Source organism: Saccostrea cucullata, unplaced genomic scaffold, assembly GCF_032062105.1.
Source record: "Saccostrea cucullata isolate Sc308-1 unplaced genomic scaffold, CSIRO_AGI_Scuc_v1 ctg2109, whole genome shotgun sequence".
In the NCBI taxonomy this organism is placed as follows: domain Eukaryota; kingdom Metazoa; phylum Mollusca; class Bivalvia; order Ostreida; family Ostreidae; genus Saccostrea; species Saccostrea cuccullata.
Genome location: NW_026924046.1, coordinates 175,144 through 194,105, shown reverse-complemented (window position 1 = coordinate 194,105; position 18,962 = coordinate 175,144). Strand labels below are relative to the sequence as shown.

Below are 18,962 nucleotides of genomic sequence, written 5' to 3'. Positions count from 1 at the left end.
ACCTACACTTCCGATTACACATTCCAAGTACATAACACTTGCCAAAAGATTAAAACCGACAATAACAACCATTCGTTGTTTTAAACAGTCACATAGTAATGAATACACAATTCATTATTTAGTGGATAAAAAAAATGAAAATTATCATTATGTTCTTGGAATTTTTCTTTGGCTTTTAAAATTGCAATTGGTTAGAATTTCACTTAAACAAAGACTTATTAACTTGGACTTTACTTTTTCGTCTTGGATGGTTCTGCTTTATAAGTGAAATGATGAAATAAAAACTTACATGTAGTTCTCTACCATGGGGAGGTTATCGAAGTGGAGCGCAGTGGAATACAGACTTCTTCTTTATGTTGTCTTTTTTCTCGTGTTAATTCAAGGTTTGTTCTTTTTTACTTTTTAATTTTCAAAAATTAACATTTATTCATTTATTTGCAATGGCATAACAGAAATAAACAAACAAGAAAATGCTCGTAGAATAGTATACCGTTTTGAAGGAATGACTGGTATTGTATACATGTTTATTGATTGCTTCGATTTTCTTGAATTGCTTTATGTCTTCTAATTCTAGGCAGGCTCACTACAGCTAGTTTTTGCTGCTTTTTTGTAAACCAAATTAAACACGTTAAGGAGATGAAATATGTCATTCATTTATACATGTAGGACTGTATAAAATTAATGTAAACAATCTAACGCACAGAAAGGGATCAGAGTCACAAGATCTGAATGTAAATTATGTACGAAATTATAATGTCTGACCCCCCTTCCAAAAAAAGAGTAGAAAAGTACATATACCTGTAAAGGAAGTCAAACAAAGTTAGCAAAAAGATGGCATAACTGATAATTGATATGTAATTTAAGACATATTCATCAAAAATCTAATATTTCACTGTATACATCGTGACAAAGAATTAAATATTGTAATATACTGTAAACTTTATCGTTAACTATAGAACATTTTTGTTAAGAATATAATAGCATATTTTAATCTGCAAAAAGATTTATTTTAGATATCTATTATTACTTTTATTCTTGTGTACCTGTCTAATTTATAAGATTCAAACTAGATGTACAGTGAAAACTGTCTAATCCGACATTTGAGTAGTCCGTCACAATGTGATTATATATGACGTTTACTTTTGCTCCCAATTTACTATATTCCATGTTTCTTTCCACTGTTCAATATGACACCCTGTCTATTAAGGCAGAAGTATGTCCCACAATGCAATTTGCTTATCCCCATTTTTCTAATGGATTCTCTCACTAATAATCTTAAGTAATATGATTATGAGGTATGCCATTATGCTTTGAATCTAGCACAGGAACAATATATTTGGATGAAAAAATCATACTCTTGTTGTTATGTCTCTCTTTTTTATTTCCATCTTTTTTTTGGTTTAAGAGGGGGGATGCTGAGATAAAATGCTTCCAATAGGTAGGCATAGTTGATAATCAAATAAAAAAAAATGACGTTTTAATGTAAAAAAAAAAAATTCAAACTTTCTTTTGCTAAGCAAAAGTAATGATATATATTTTATCTATTTTTGCATAACATCATTTAAGAACTATCTCAAATTAACAACTGCTTTCAACCAGACAGTCCAATGTCTTTCTGTATTGAATTATGTCCATACTTTTCAGACAACATTTATAGCATGCCTAATCAGAATTGGAATTGGTTTGAGGCACAACAACACTGTATCAATGACAATGGCACTCTGAAAATTAATCCAGTGATGACTTCAGATAATGAGTACTGGACTGGTGTATACAGACGATATTCAGCAATAATAAAAATTTTAGGTAAAGCTTTTAATTACATACACCATGAAAAATGATTTGTTTGAACAAGGGATGTGAAATTAAGATCTTTTTAATTTAATTTTTTTCCTACAGAATAAAGCAATGTGTCGTTGTTTCCTTACAATTAAATGGAAATTGAAATGTAACGGACTTTGAATTGTCCTGTTAGTTTAATGTTAAATTCATTCTGTAAATTATATCCCTTGATTTAAAGCTAATCTATCATTTAACGATATTTCTACTCTAAAGACATTGTGTTTCTTAAAATTCAGAAAATATATAGATTATTTCTCTTTGGAAATATTGTTTCAACGGATACAAACCATTTTTGTCCTTAAAAGAATCATTGAATATTTATCGATTGTACATGTCAACTTAAAAATTATGACGTTTAGTTTAATTTTGTAATTCAATTTCTTGAATATACTGAACGTAACTGCAGCGTGATATGTACTTATAAGAATTTACATTTATTTTTAAAATGCAAAATTACTAGCATACACTATCATAGTTTAAAAATTGTGTTCTTTTCAGGATGTTATAGTGTAGATGATCTCCAACAAACAAAGAACCTGACATTTATTATGAAGTATGCTTCAGCAGGCTTTTGTCAAGAAATATGTGAAGCCATAAGTCCTTCAAACTTTGGAATCAAGGTGAAAATCACATAATGATTGAATATTTTACTACAAAAGTCGTATTTGATTTTTTTTTTCGTACATTGGCTGATTTGTTAAAAAAAATGAAAACAGTAACAACTAATAAACGAAGAGGTATGTACATGTGGGTATTTTATGCATGTGTGATGAGCAAAGCACAACCATTCATATTTACCTAGGGCTAATATACAAAATTGAGGTCAAAATGTTATAGTTTTTCTGACATGCGTGTAGAAAGCCTTAGTTGACGTTTTCGTATGTTTGAAATATTTTTTCTTAAAATTTTCAGCATTCCGGGTAGCTTTTGATTAATGTGTTGCTATTACGGCTTAAACTGAAATGTTGTAAAAGTATATTGAAAAATATTTAATCTGGAATTTATCAAAACTACGAAATTTCGGACTCGGAAAATTGACACGCATCTTTGCACGTGAAGTTAACTTTTGTCCATTTGTAAATGAAAAGTTTAAATGAAAAATAATCAAATCTTTAACCGTTGTGCCCTTGGCACATAGGTTACGACTTTGCTTGAGAGTAGCAGATCGTGACAAATTCCGATTTTATACAATGTTATGTATCCATTCATTAAACCACCAAATGAATCCTTAGTGTCCTAATATTTTTGAATATTGAACAGTCAAGTTATCTAAATTCCAAATTGTAACCTGTGTAACAAGAAAATAAAATGAAGAAATGATTACCATCAATGCCCATGCACAACTACATGTATTTTCACTATTTATGTAGGCAATGGAATGTGTATGTTTCAAAGAAACATTGACTGCGAGGACCATATCCAGTACTCAGTGCAATGAAACTTGCCCAAAGTACACATCAGACGATTTTTCATTTGCTGAGTGCGGGGGAAGAAATGCATATACATTATACAGTTCAGGTACATGTACATGTATATAAAAGGCAAAATCTGTAGAGAACCTTTCTGAATTGAAATACAAGGCAATTTTTTTTTTATTCTATTTGAAAAATAGCTCTCTATGATTTCGAAGAAATATATATTTGTGAAAGTTTTGCAAGGAATATTCTGATTTGATTGTTTCCTCCTCTGGAGTCTTAGTGTAAGGGTTGATCTTCAGATCGCAGGCTCGATTATCACTGCAGGACCACAAGAATGGTCATTCGGATCAGTCAATTAATCCAGATTCTCAATTTGCAGTATATTCTGGAACGAAAGGAAAACTGCTCAGTGGCTCTGATTGCCGTGTAATGGTCTTAATTTGCACCTCTCCATTGGCGAGCAGACGTGTTTTGATATGATTGAAGAATTCTGGAAAGGAATATTAAACAGACAAATACCTAGAAAAAATTAATAATATTCTATATAATTGTTATAAGATATGATCCTATAAAGTAAAGAATTAACTAAGGACGGAATTTGTATTAACACATTACGGCTTATTTAGACAAAAGATTTCTTCTTTAAAAATAAACTTGTAGCTTGATTTTAGAATAGCTTTATAAAGATAAAATTTGATAAAGAACAACAAGATCTAATTTAAACAAGTAACGATTAATATCATCGCAAAATATACGAAAACCTTTCTTTAAAATAAAACTCATTTTTGTAACATTTTGGTCATTAACTTTCATTTCTTGTTTCTTAATAAACCATTGCCCAAATTTTTTTTGACGTGCATATACAGCTATCAAAGAAGAAAATATTATAATTAGCTGTTTTCTAGATTAATGTATAATGTTATCTTACTGAAATGCACAAAAATTGATATACATTGAAAAGAAAAGGTTTTTTTTTCGCTAAACCTTTCCAAGAAGCAAACCATTCCCTGATATTGTGAGTTTAAAATGTGAATTAAAACATTTAAACAAAGTCCCCCAAATCTAACATTTTTTATATCTACAAAATAAAAGGTAATATAAATTCATTCGGAAAAAAACTGTAGGTTTTATGGTTTTAATAAAGAAAAGAGTAGAAACACGTTTAAATCTTTAAAATATGTAAAAGTCTTTTTAAAAAGAATTCTTGATCTAAAACTTTTTAAATGAAGAAAACTGCCCATTTTAACTCAGATAATACTTATGTCACCCCCAATGCTAAATTTGTCTTAGTTTTAGTGGGTTTGTAGATAAAGTAAGTTGCTAAACTTTTGATTTTCATATTAGCATTTTTTCATAATCACTACATGTACTTAATTAACACAAGGGAAATAACTTTAAATAGCTTTGACAGGTACTTTGTATATATATATATGCAATATTACCTTTGTGTAAATCAGTATAAAATGCACTGAGTCGTATTTCTTGAGCAGTTCAATAAAAGGTAAAAGCTGGAGATGAAGAGATTTTCTTTATTTTTCTACCTTATAATTTTATCAAATAACATTAGTAAGCACAATATTAGCGTGATAAAGATTTCATTATTATTTTACAAAGATAAGACCTACCTATTTGGATTTGCAAGTGCACAAGGTGTTTACATGACATTGTACATTTTCTTTCAACCTTACCGTAGGAGGTGGAGCGGAACAAAATCCAGTTTGTTATGCTATTGAGTGCGGCACAAGTGGAGCATTTTCAATATCTCAAGACTGCTCAGAGTCAAAGTTTGGAGTATGTATGGACAGAGGTAATTTCTGCGCTTATAGGTTATATTTAAAGTGCAGAATTATGTGGTTGCAACATCTAAGGAATAACTCTAATTTTTGGCCAAATTATTGGATTATAACCTGGTTTGGGTCAGTTTACGCTTTATAATCCGCGAAGCGGATTATAAAAAAAGCGTAAACTGACCCAAACCAGGTTATCATCGAATAATTTGGCCAAGAATTAGAGTCATTCCTTATAATTTAATTTTAAGATAACTAAACAACTGTGGATATTAAATTGTGCTGCTTTTTATGAGTTCAAATTTGTCGCTCAATAATACATCCCTAGTAACGGAAGTGATATGAAACAAGGGGATGTAATAACTGATACACCGATCTAGCAGCGAGGATGTTTGTTTAAATGAGGTAAGATCGAGCTACTATTTGAAGTTAAAGGTACATTTATTAGATTTGGATTTTTCCATGAATCCCAAGGACTGGAAATGAAGGGATTGCTTGGATACAGATGATTCAGCTGGTTGTCAAGGGGGGGTGGGGGGGGGGGGTGTCCCCATACCAAACCAGGTTATTGAGAAATAATTTGCGTTCCTTTTTGGAAATCAACCAATGAGAGACTAGAATACAAACAAAATTAAATTATTTACCGATAAATAGATTTTACTATAGGCATAATTCAGAAAAAACAAGAAACAATCCTTCAGCTGTTCATGTAGAACTTCTAAGAACTTCAGTAATATATTTTGGGTGCAATATTAATATAGTAAGAAATTATGATTTGCAAATTCACATATTTTTTTAAATACCTATAATTAATAATAAGTTTTTACTCACACTTTAAGTAAAAAAAATGGTCATATATTTAAAAAAAAAAGAAGAAAAGTGTCCATTTTAAAACTTAATACACTTTTATATTTATATCGGTATCTGATAAATGTGGGAAAAGTTTTGTTTTGTTTCGGTTACTTGCTTTATCTATATTTGTCCGTCGTTAGTTTGTAGTATTAACATTGTCAGCTTCTTCGCTGAAACATGTAAACTTATTTTAGTCAGTTTTTACGCATAACCACATTTGTAAGAATTGGAAATGAAAAATTTCAAATTTCATGACACCCCTTCCTCCCCGATTCAAATAATCAAAACGAATGTTTCAAATGCAGAAATTATTTTGATCAGACATTAATTAACGTGGGTCTATGGTTAAGGAATGTCCTGGAATGACGAGTGAATTAACTTTTTATTTATTTAAGTATTACTCAAATGCTTTATCTTTCTTACAAATTACATATTAAATGAATCATGATCAAATGTACAAATGTAACTGCTTTTGTTGTTCTGATGACCAGTTGCGCCTCTTGCTTTCCACTCCACAGGCTGGAGAATCGACTATAGGTTCCAAGGGTGGCCGACATACAATACTCCGAGGGCGAACTTTAGACACCGGGTTCCCTAACTGTTATACACAAACTCTGATGTATGGCTGACACTTGATATATACACCATCACCATATACACATGAATTTGAATAACAAAATCTAGTTGACTTACACATATGTACTTTTACACTCATTATCAGCTTAACGTCTTATCTAAAACTCAATTATACACACTCATGAATATTAGTTGTTAAAATCATGCATGAAAAATATGGAGATAAAGAACAGTATTCCAAGTCAAAATTCCATAAAACAGCACAAAATAGAGCAGAGTAAACACGAACCCTCAAAACATCAGAGGTGGGATCAAGTGCCATGGAAATTGTGCATTCCCTGCCGATCGGTCACACACTCAGTGTGCTCCATTTCAAAATCACGAAATGACTGAAAAATCTGTCGTCTATGCATTGTACAAATAGTGGACTAACAACTTGTATGAAAAACGTAAGTCAGAATTTTACTCAACGATAAATTGTATTTTCTGACAAAGTTATTGTATCGACCATAGAACGTACGAAATGACCACTTTAAACGAGACTGCTGATACTCTTGTTTCATGAACTTGTTGTCAATAAATTACCTTGGTTTAGAAATTGTTCATAAAGCATACTCTTGCGTATCGAATCAACTGAAATACATAAACCCCGTATACAGTTGATGAAGGTATTTTGCTGTTGATGACATACAACTCCTACAAAAATGCAATATTGCAAATTACTACTTTATGGATAAACTATTAAGACAGAAATTGTACACCGTACTTGAAAGATTCAAATGCGTGTTACTATACATAGAAATAAAATTAAACGAAACATACATCCTAAAAATGATGAAAAAATACTGAATGACACATTCCAAATACTTACAATGAAATTATAAATAGGAGACCTTGCTTAAAAATAGACCTTTACACACGAGGAATACAAAGTAAACCCTGCAAGTAATACTAGTTACATTTAACTATTAATGCTGGATACAAAACATATGAGAGGGTCAAAAGCGTACTCCTCTCTGGACTGCCGTGTCCAAACTTATTTGCATGAACATGCGGGTTTTAAAGTCATAACTGTATCGTACATAACATTAGTTATAGAATAAGATAGAATTGCGGTCAGCACTTGTGTAAACAGAGAATTAAAAAACAAGATGTGTTTGTGAAACACTGATGCCCCCGTTTGGCAACATAGCAAAAATTAAACTTTTTTTTTTAAAAATGCAAATTTAATCAATTGGTACCAAAAATATTCTCACTGAAAAACAATTAAGAAATTTGAAAATACGCCAATGTTAAGGTTTTTCAATAAGTACAAAAATCTCCAAGGTCAAAGTCAAAAGGTCAAGGCCATTGGTATCCAATGAAAGGTCTTGCCACATAGAATACTTATGTAGAGTATGGAAGCCCTAACCCTAACCGTTCAGAAGTAATGGCCAAGGTTTAAAATTTTTAAAAGTAGGTCAAACTCCAAGGTCAAGGTCAAAGGCTAAAAGGTCTTGTTTCAAATGAAAGGTCTAGTCACAAGAATTAAATATGTTAAGTATGAAAGCACTAGGCCTAACCCTTTAAAAGTCATGGTCAAGGTTTGCTCTATTAATGTAGGTCAAACTCAAAGGTCAAGGCCAAAGGGTCAAAGTTCTTGGTATCCAATGAAGAGCCTTCTCACAAGGGCTACATATATGAAGAATGAAAGCCCTATCCCTTACCGTTCAAATCTAATGGCCAAGGTTAAAGTTTTTTCACAAGTACACAAATCTACAAGGTAAAGGTCAAAGGGTCAAGGCTGTTTGTATCAAATGAAAGATTTTTTAACAAAAAATATATATGAAGTGAAGTAAAAATGTCTTGGTATCTACTGTTTAAAAGATATGGCCTAAAAATGTTTTTAAAATTTTCATGTAAAAGTGGATCAAACTCCAAGGTCAAGGTCAAAAGGTCAAATTTGGTGGTACCAAAAGAAAGTTCTTCTCACAATAAATACACATGTGAAATATGAAAGTCATGGCTCCACTAAATCAAAAGCTATGGACAAGGTTTTTGCGGAAAAACAAAGAGACAGAGAGACAGACAGCTAGACAGACAGAAGGACGGACACAACAAAAACAATATACCCCCGAAACTGCGTTTACGGGGGCATAAAGATTTGCATTAAAAGTTGTATAATATTTCAAAACCAACTTTGTTGTCGATCATATATAACCCTTTATCGGTTAACTTTATTATAAACCAGTAATGGTCAACGCATTTTCTAGAGACATATTTAAAATCTCCATTCCAAAGTGTCATTGAGTCTTTAATTGTTTGAAACAGTTTATGACATTTCAATGAAATTCAAATACCTTTCATTTCTATTAAAGTGATATAAGACATTTCATTTTTTCATATTAAAAAATATTAACAGATATACAGACAAGACAAGGTTGGATAGAGTCAATGAACCTTTGTGAATCTTTACTCTCACCTTCGTACCTTGTGGGAAACCTAAGTATCTACGATGCAAACATTGCTTGCGAACAGTTGAAAAGAACACAGAATGAATCATCGTGGATTGGGGTAGCAAATGAAGTGTATGTGGGATATGATCGAGGTAAAATGATTTTTTTTTTCATTTTAATTTTCTATGGTTTGAAATATGAGCATTATTATTGAGTTGATATTGTGAGTGCTATGTAAAGAAATAGCAGAGAGAGAGAGAGAGAGAGAGAGAGAGAGAGAGAGAGAGAGAGAGAGAGAGAGAGAGAGAGAGAGAGAGAAAGAGAGAGAGCTTCAAAGTTTATTTTTTCATTATAAATCATTTCAAGGATATGTTATATTTACGCAGCATTGTTAAGGCTTGAAAAAGGGGGCGGGGCCTAATTTATACGGGAAAAGTTTACTGTGACGTCACACAAAAATATGACTTTTATGTATTTCTTATAAGACCTGAAAATGAAATAATTTACAACTTTTAACTGTATAAGCATAATAAACAATAATATAACATATCAATGCTTTTAAAAAAGTTTCTAGTTAAGTCCCATATAGCTGGTTATAAACAAAGCACTGATCACAATGAACTTGTAAACATGACGTCATATTGGTAAAAATGACGTATTTCATGTGCTGTGAGAGGCAGATTGAGGATTTTTTTTAATTATGAAAAATACGTTTTATTTTTAAGCGGAATATTATTTACAGGTTTTAAAAAGTCGATTAATACCAATGTATATCCCTTGTTTAGTGCGATTATTAATTCACTATCAAGAGAATGTATTTCATTAATTATATCGTGTTTTTATTTACAGGCTACGTATATTTTACATCAAGATGCCTCATATAATCGTACTTTTGCAAGGGCATACACTGCATAGATCAGAACCATTTTTTGAATATAGATAAAGGATATTTTCCTTAACTTGAAAAGTGCTGCTGCTTTCTTTAAATCGAGGGCGTGATTTTATAAGTACACAAAATATTTGGTAAAAGTCAAACATACTTCAACATTGGCCTATTTACTTGAAAGTTTAACTATTAAAAAGCGAATTCTATTCAAAGCAGCAACACTTTTCATAAACTAGAAAGTATGCAGAAACAATTAATAGCTTTAATTTTTAATTTCAACTAGGGTATGTCCTTGCGATATTGACATTTGTTAATGACCTACATTTGTTAATGACCTACATTCAGTACACGAACTATGCATTCATCATGGGACTAAACTTCACAAAGTACAGAGTGGGTTATAGTATGCTATTTCCACAAGTATTAAAGTTCTGTGATAATAAAACAGCTTAATTAAAATAAATTCAGTTTAGAAAAAAAACCTTTTTTGCAGGTCTATTTTCCATTGATTTCTCATAGTAGGCCTTAACAGTGCTGCGTATTGATGCATGATGGACTTCACTTGTTGTAATATCTGTGTTTCAGTTTTGGCTGACAATCAGTTTTTATGGAAGGTCAACGAGTTCAAAATTCAAACTCTTTAATTCGTAACATGTAGTTATGTACTCATGTAAACCTGAAAATTTTCAATTGTAAATAATAATTTCATAATTTGTCAATTGTTCTATCCCAATTTGATAATTTTAACTATCCAATGTAATTTGACAAGTGTAAAATATAAGTGTAATTGTACATGTAGATTGGTGGTGCTCTCATGTAATTCGTAGACTTGCGATTTGTCAACCTGTGAAATGTAAATTGTACTTTTGTGATTTGTAAATTTTGTAAGGTCGCATTATGCTAACGCCTATTCAGACGAAAGGGGGGGGGGGAGTGTAAGGTTGTTAAGTTAATTCGTTGCTTAACAATTTAATCATTTCCCCAATTTGACCAACCATACAAACTTTGAGGAAATGATAATAAATTAATCCATGTATGTCCTTAGGATTGTCTGTAAATAATAATATATAAGCAGAAGTGATCTAGTAAGCACTCCTAACAATCCTGAATAATATTTCCCTAGATACCAATGTTTTTTGTTTTTTTTTCATCTTGACATTGAAGTTTGATCTATGTTAGGATGGACTTAGACCCCCTTTTGGCCCTTGGTTTTGAATATTTCTATGAGCAATGCAACATATCATTATTGAGAACATGTTTCTATCACTGTAACAAAAATAATATTGATTCTAAATTTTAGGACAAACAAAGGTCATAGAAAGGTTACTTTTTTTCATTTTTGTAATTTCGCAGTTTTATGCCAATTTTCATCAATTTCAAAAAACATTTTGCTTAAGAAAACATAGAGGACGCATTTGCTAATCCACAAAATTTATATATAAAATAGGGACAACAAACAGTATGCAAGCTCAAAAGTCCCTTTTACAATACATAATAGGAGCAGAGCAAACACGGGCTTCTAAAACATCAAAGGTGGGATTAGGTGCAATGGAGAAATCAGATTCCCCGCCATGTGTTCCTTGTCATGATCGGGAAATAAAGGAAAATCCGTCGTCAATCCAGTGTGCAAATAATGAATTAACAATAAGTATGAAAAACGTTAGTCAGCATTTGACTTAATGATAAACCGTATTATTTTGCTTATAAGGTGTTTGTTTCAACCATAGAACATACGAAATGATGCATTTAAACGAGACTCCTGATATTCTTGTTTCATCAAATTGTTTGTCAATAAATTACATCGTTTTAAAAATAGTACATACGTAAAGCATGCGCTTGTGTAACTAATCAACTGAGAAATATAAACTTCATATGCAGGTGACGAAGGTATATTGTTGTGTAAATAAGGAAATTTGACGATCGAAAAATTCGAGTCATACGTTTATCATAGAGCAAGGTTGTCTGCTCTATGGTAAACGTGATGTCATATTTTGTTTAGAATGTTAAGAATTCCAATAAAATGTTGAAAAACCTGGTCTCCACATAGATATTGTCAATCAAAGACTCAAGCGTCTTTTTGGTGTCAACTTCAGAGTACTTTTTCATTTACCAGTGCAAGATGCATCTTCTTTATAAAAAATCTCATATGACCCAGCTTGTGTTCTATGTTCTTTGAAATGCAAAGTCTAAGATTTAAAGAAATTCCACCAGAAATGTAAATCAGAAAGGTGGTAAAATGTGAACGTTCCACTTTGTAATTCTCTTGTGGCTTCTTTATATTTTTGAATCAAAAGAAATACCGGTTTAAAACAAGCACCATTTAAAGTTCCTAGCTGCAAACTGACACAATTTTAACGGTGTTTACTTTTATCACCAGAGGGTCAAACTCTGCTTGTAGATGTACCGTCCCTTTACCATTAGCTGCCATATGGGGGGCATCCATATATTGTTACACAAATGAACGTTTACATATTTACTACGTTTACTACGGTCTCTTCCAGGTTTTCCTTTCAACATTTCTGAAAGCAGTTTCTTACAGTGTCGAAAATGTAACATGAGTAACTGTGAATTTACAGACTGTTTTGAGAGACTATACAATTTCCATTGTGAAAAGGTGTGGTAACTATAATTTTCTAATTTATCAATATCTTTATTTCATCTTTAATACAGTTAAAGGACAGATGATACAAACAAAAAAGGTGCTTAAATTGGTATATTTTTTTTACCTATTTTGTTTGTGGATGATGAAAAAAATTAATTTTTTGAAGCATTAATAAAAGGAAAACGTCCAATATAATATTCGAAATTCAATTCTTCTGCAACCATCTTTATAAATCTTTTAGAATTGTTGTCACTTTTAAGTTTGATTATTGTGAAAATCTTAATTAAATATGATAATATTTGCAGTAGCAGTCTTTAATTCTACTCCTTTGAACATGACTTACATGTAAACTGCTATTTAAAAAAATAACAAAATTTTATTTGTGCCATCCGATCTTGATTTAATAATAATAATAATAATAAAATAAAAATCGAATAATTTACTTCAAATATATATCTGATGTAGCATTGATTAAAATTCAGAATGATACACTCTGAATGTAGGTATAATAGTTTGCTGATAATATGTTTCAGAAAATTTGTGTATGTAAAACAAGAAATGTCACTATATATTCGTCTGACATACATGTAACTTAAGACAATGCTCAGTTTTCTTCTCTTTATCTAAGATTAAAGAAATTATGCTAGATGAAACTGATATCATAAACAGAGAAAATGAAGGTAAGAATACAAAGTCATATATTAATGATATTTTGTGCTCTTAAACATTATCTTTGTTGAAGTGATGCTAATTTAGGTACGAAAAAAATTCTAAGACGAGAGTTATAAAATATCAAGTTTCATATACGTAACTAAGCAACTGTTATTCGTGTCATCACAAATTAGCGATTTGTCAAATGCTGACGATTACTTTTTTGCGATAAAATATTTTGTATAAATACAAAACAATAAGTTTGGTTTGCAGCGATTAATATTTGCGAATAAAACACGTGGGTGTCGGAACTTGAAAATATTTATCAAATGCGAATAAAAGCTGGTTTAAAGTCTTTTTACTTGTTGATAAAATAGTCTTTATAAAATTTTAAGGTAAGAAAGAGTTAGACATCACTGTTCATGTGCAAAAATGATAATCTTATAAGGTTTGAAAGTTTAATTTAAAACAAGTGTTTTAAAGAGTCAATTATAACGAACTTTTTCTTACATTTCAGATCCACCCTTTACTGTTATTCTATTGTCAGTTTTAGTCCTCGTCATAGTTGGTTGTCTAGTTCTTGTATATACTTGTTGGAAAATGTTCGTTATTATTTTTTATTAATTTATTATCATTATTATTATTAATATTTTTAAATAAGATAAGTTGAGTTAAAAATACAATTTGCAAAAAAAAATTTTAACACGTATTCGTAAAAGAAATTGTTCTGTATCGCATATTCCTTATTATGTACATATACAGAAAGAAGAAAAAGAGAGAAAATGCCAATAAAAGTAAAAATGACAGTCCACAGAAAGAGCGATATCAAGATATAGATGATGAGAAAATTGTAAACACAACAAATAAGACGGAAAAGTATGAAGGAACGTACAGAGAAACCCCAAATGGAACGTACGATCATCTCAGGACTAAAGATGCACGGAAAAGGATAAGTAAAAATGATTACGATCATGTTAATTCTTCGAAGGAGGAGGAATACGAGGGGTGTTTAATGAAGGGAAATAATGAACATAGAGAGGCTGACTACGACCATCCTTGCATATCATCTGATTATGGAAAGTGTGTCATAACAGCAAATCCAGTGGATGAAGAATATGCAAAACTCTCTTCCCTTTAGAAGACTTGTCAATTAAAAAAAATAGAACTGCACATTCTACACGTCGAAAAGAATTCCAAAGACATTATTGTAAGATTTCCGGATAAAAAACTTTATTAAAATGGTGAATGCTCAACGCCCCTGTGATATAAGTAGAATAATTATAGTTTCTTACATGTTATTATGTTAAATGCATCATTACATGAATGTATACACCCTTCACGATATTGTACGCATTTTTTCAACTTCGTTGCTTGTAAAGATAACATGAAAATTTCGTATTCGTCAACATTAAATTTAATATATAAAACATTAAACTCTTCATCTATTTTAATTTATATTCATGCCTACATTGATATTTTATACGTTTTGTCTAGAGTTTAATCAGGTAAATTAAATAAAACAATCATGGACTGAGTATAGTACTCATAATCACAATCAAGCCCATACCCCATTTTTCTTTTATGATTGATACATCGGATCGTATTACTCGTCAATTTGATCTAATCGTAGGGTGAATTTAAGCTTAAAAGAAAGGTGGCTGAATCAATAAAGTTTGTTTGATTTTTTTTTTTTGTTGGTAGTGTTTCAAGTATTAGCAGGAACCTGAAAGGCATTGAAGATCTGACGAAAAAGTAAAAATAATCACATAATACACTTTTTCAACTGTCTCCATGTAATCGTTTTTTAATAATTGATTTTCATATGTTTTATTCTAAAAAGCTTAAAATTTGTCTATTGACAAGAACAGGCTATTGTTTCACATAGAGAGGATTTTAAATATCCCAACACATTATTTACTCACATCCAATACTATCATTTAGGAAAACGTCAGTTTAACGTTTTGTTTGCAAAAGAATCATCTATATTACCTGAACTATGTGCATATATAATCACATTTTTGTGAAGAAATCCGCATGGGACGATTGAAATCTGAGTTACTCACAAAAAGTTACTAGACTTTAGTCATATTTCAATGCCATATTGCAACCCAACAGATTAAAATAATATGGGCAAAAATAAGAACATATTTAAACTTTAGCAGAGTAACTTTTCGAGAATTTGAAAACACTGATATCAACAATCTAACTTTAAAAAAAAATCAAAGATTTGTTGGCAACGTAGGTGTCAAGTCTTATAAATGTGATTTTATGATTTGGTGGAAATGATACCTTTATAAAATGAAAAGGCAGAGTAATTTTTAGACACCTTCTCGATGTTGTATTTGGCGTTACAATACTGTTATCCCGCTCCAAGTTGACAAAACATGTTGCTTTTAAAACGATAATAGGCTAACACTTCTTCCATTTAATCAAATGAAATTAATCTTCACACATCGACAAAATGAATGTTTGTACATATCAAAATGAGTTGATTTTTATTCTTGATCGCCTGCGTGACACAGTGGTTACAGCGTCTGCTCTAGAGTGGCGAAATAAGGAATTGATCCTTACGTTGCGGGTTTTAATTTCACCGTGGGACGTGGAGATCGGTCCTTTAATGAGACCGTATAAATCGAGACTCCGTGTCGCAGTAGGTGCTGGCACGAAAGAGATCCCTCACTGCTCAAAGGCCTTAAGTGCAGAGCATATGACAAAATTTGTACATCTTCACCGGCAGGTAATGGCGTCTCTATATAAGAAAAACTTTGGAGAGGGACGTTATAAACAACATACAATCAACATACAAAATTGATTTCTTTATATAAGCAAGTAACGTTTAAGTTGATGGTGTCTCTAAGTATCTTTGCATAAACAAATTCACCGATTAAGAAAAAAATTTATTTAACGTTAAAGTAGAGCATACGAAAACATTAGGGATGTCAACGATTACCCGGTTTACCGGGTACTCGATCAAACGTCCGAATATCGAATACTAAAAGTGATACTCGGTCACTCGAATGTGTATTTTTCTAATTCCAAAGTACATATTTTTAGTAAAATCTTAACAAAAATAATTTAAACAATTGTCATCAACACCTGTGAACACCCGTTATTGCCTTTGGTTAAGTATACACAGTAATTAGTGACTAATTATCTGGTACCCCTACTGTGGTCCTTATATTTAATTTAGATGACTTCAATGGTTTGTTTTCAGTGAACAATGTTTTAGTATGGTCTTTTATCTCCAAATAATTTTGAAATTATTTAGTAAGTATACGGCTGCGAAATTGGACATGCATAGAAATGCCGCTACCCACTTCAAAGTGAAGAGAAATATTTCAAGATAACTAAAGCTTAAAAAAATATATATATATTCAAAGTCAGTTTTTGTACAAGGAAAAGAGCCAACATTTGATAATATTAGACAAGCAATCACATCAACGTCTGTTCCTTCTTTTCACAAGTGCAATTATTACAAACCTATATACGTAGAAACAAAATTCGATGTTTATATACATTATTACTTATATATATTTTTGAACGTGATAAAACAGCTTTCAAATTGGAATTTAAGAGAGCTTAATTGGACTCAAAATTAACACACTTGTATATGTATTTATATTTTATCGAGTACCCGGGTACTCAATCGGAAAAAAAGGTCAAAGTAACCGATTATCAGAAATTGACCGATTTGACATTCCTAGAAAATATTTATGTCACGTTGAAAATAAATATATGTTCATTTAATACTACGAACTAATTATCGGATTTTTTTCCAACAAAAACAATAATTTATAAACTTTATAAACTGGTATTCATATAGATTCTTACTATTTGTGCTAAGATTTACACTTAAGTATCAATATATTCTTTGAAAAGATAAAAGATTCTGAAGTCGAAGTCATATAAATTCTTAATAAGTCCATTTTTAGCTTATTATGCTCGCGGATCGATAGATCCGAGGCGTTTATTGTTTTTGTCCTGTATGTTTGTCTGTTTTTCTGTTTGTCTGTTTGTCTGTATGTCTGTTGTCAAGTTTAACCCTCACAATAACTTTTGAATCATGAGAGATAGAGACTTTAAAATAGCTTTATTCAAACTTTCGCCATAGCTTTTGATCCATGAGCGATTGAGTCTTCATATTTGGTATGCATACTTCACTTATTAAGTTCTCTCAAATGACACCAAGGACTTGTAACCTTGACTGTGGCCTATATGCTAAAAATAGTTTTTCGAACTTTGTTGCCGCCGGGCGCATAGTATTTCACAAACACATCTTGTTTTAATTCTGAAAACATTAGAGAAATTAAATTAAGTCCTCATTGTAACGCATGAAAATTCCCAAACAAAAAGCGTCCTTTTTGTGATGGATGTATATAGTCGTATATATATAATATCACAACTGATAAATAAATGCAACTATGTCATCAACATTTTATATTTGCATCTTATCAGCTTATACTTATCACAATTTAAGTCAAAAAGTTTTTAATTAGCAATGGGGTCTTAATAAAAGATTAAGATTGTCTATGTTTACCAATCTTTTTATATTGATGAAGTAAACTTAAGTAATTCTGATTTTCTTAATGCACCTCCTTTGAACCTTTAACTTTAAATCAATACTTTAGCACTTTTTATGTTTTTGAGACTGACACTTAAGTATTTCTACAATATAAACAATTAAGTTTAATAAAAAATACATTAAAATTTGACTATTTAACTTCGAATATACTCAGAAGTTTATGAATCTCGGTCTAGGTTTTTCAATGACTGTTAAGTTTATCGTTAATTGAAGGTTTAGAATGTAGTTATGAGAACCTTTAAATACATTTATAATACCAAAGAACATTTAAATAAAAAATATATCACCATTGTACAAAACAGGGAAGAATACACCAGGAATTAAAGTATGTCCCTCAACTTGAAAAAAAAGTATAATCTTATTATCTTAGCAGAGTGACAGGAGAGGAGGACGTAGAAACAAATGAAGATATCCTAAATTGTTGTAGCTGGTTGCAAATAGAGCAATCTGAAACTCCAAATTTTATCATACATTACGAGAATGTTTAGGGTTATTATCATCAATATGCATCTTGAAGGCTTTATAGAAGGAAGTGAATATAAAAAAGCGCAAAGTTGTTTTAATCCGGCAGATGTAAAACTCATTCAGTTTTATACTAAAGCATCAAGATTCCTAGGAGTAAAAAATCGATTCTTCAGTATAGCCCCATTACATTTTTCGAAGCTGCATCTCTGTTTAGAAATTTATTTTTATTTCATACCAGTATGGAAAAAACTTTTTTTTCTTAAATTGAATCTTGGTTAAAATAAAAAAAATAATGAACCAGTACACTGTATGTGTCCAATCAAAATTCAACAAAATGTGTTTGTGAAACATACCAGTATGGAAAAACTTTTTTTTCTTAAATTGAATCTTGGTTAAAATAAAAAAAATAATGAGCCAGTACACTGTATGTGTCCAATCAAAATTCAACAAAATGTGTTTGTGAAACATACCAGTATGGAAAAACTATTTTTTTTTCTAAAATTGAATCTTGGTTAAAATAAAAAAAAATAATGAACCAGTACACTGTATGTGTCCAATCAAAATTCAACAAAATGTGTTTGTGAAACACTATGCGCCCGGCGGCAACAAAGTTCGAAAAGCTATTTTTAGCATATAAGCCACGGTCAAGGTCACAAGTCCTTGATGTCATTTGAAAGAACTTAATAAGTGGAGTATGCATACCAAATATAAAGTCTCTATCTCTCAAGAATCAAAAGTTTTAACGAAAGTTTTAATAAAGCTATTTTTAGCATATAATTCACAATCAAGGTCACAAGTCCTTGGTGACATTTGAAAGTATTTAATTGTGGAGTATGCATACCAAATACGATGTCTCTATCTCTCAT

At 30.9% G+C, this 18,962-nt stretch overlaps 1 protein-coding gene across 1 annotated transcript; it reads left to right on the top strand.

The window, feature by feature from the left end:
* Positions 1 to 249: 249 nt before the first annotated feature.
* Positions 250 to 14,505, top strand: LOC134265552 (uncharacterized). The gene is made up of 9 exons (XM_062747768.1): positions 250 to 383; positions 1,645 to 1,806; positions 2,341 to 2,462; positions 3,213 to 3,360; positions 8,877 to 9,062; positions 12,298 to 12,410; positions 13,027 to 13,078; positions 13,567 to 13,651; positions 13,812 to 14,505. The coding sequence occupies exons 1-9, from the start codon at positions 305 to 307 to the stop codon at positions 14,185 to 14,187; spliced, it is 1,323 nt and encodes a 440-aa protein (XP_062603752.1). The 5' UTR covers positions 250 to 304; the 3' UTR covers positions 14,188 to 14,505.
* The last annotated feature ends 4,457 nt before the right edge of the window (positions 14,506 to 18,962 follow it).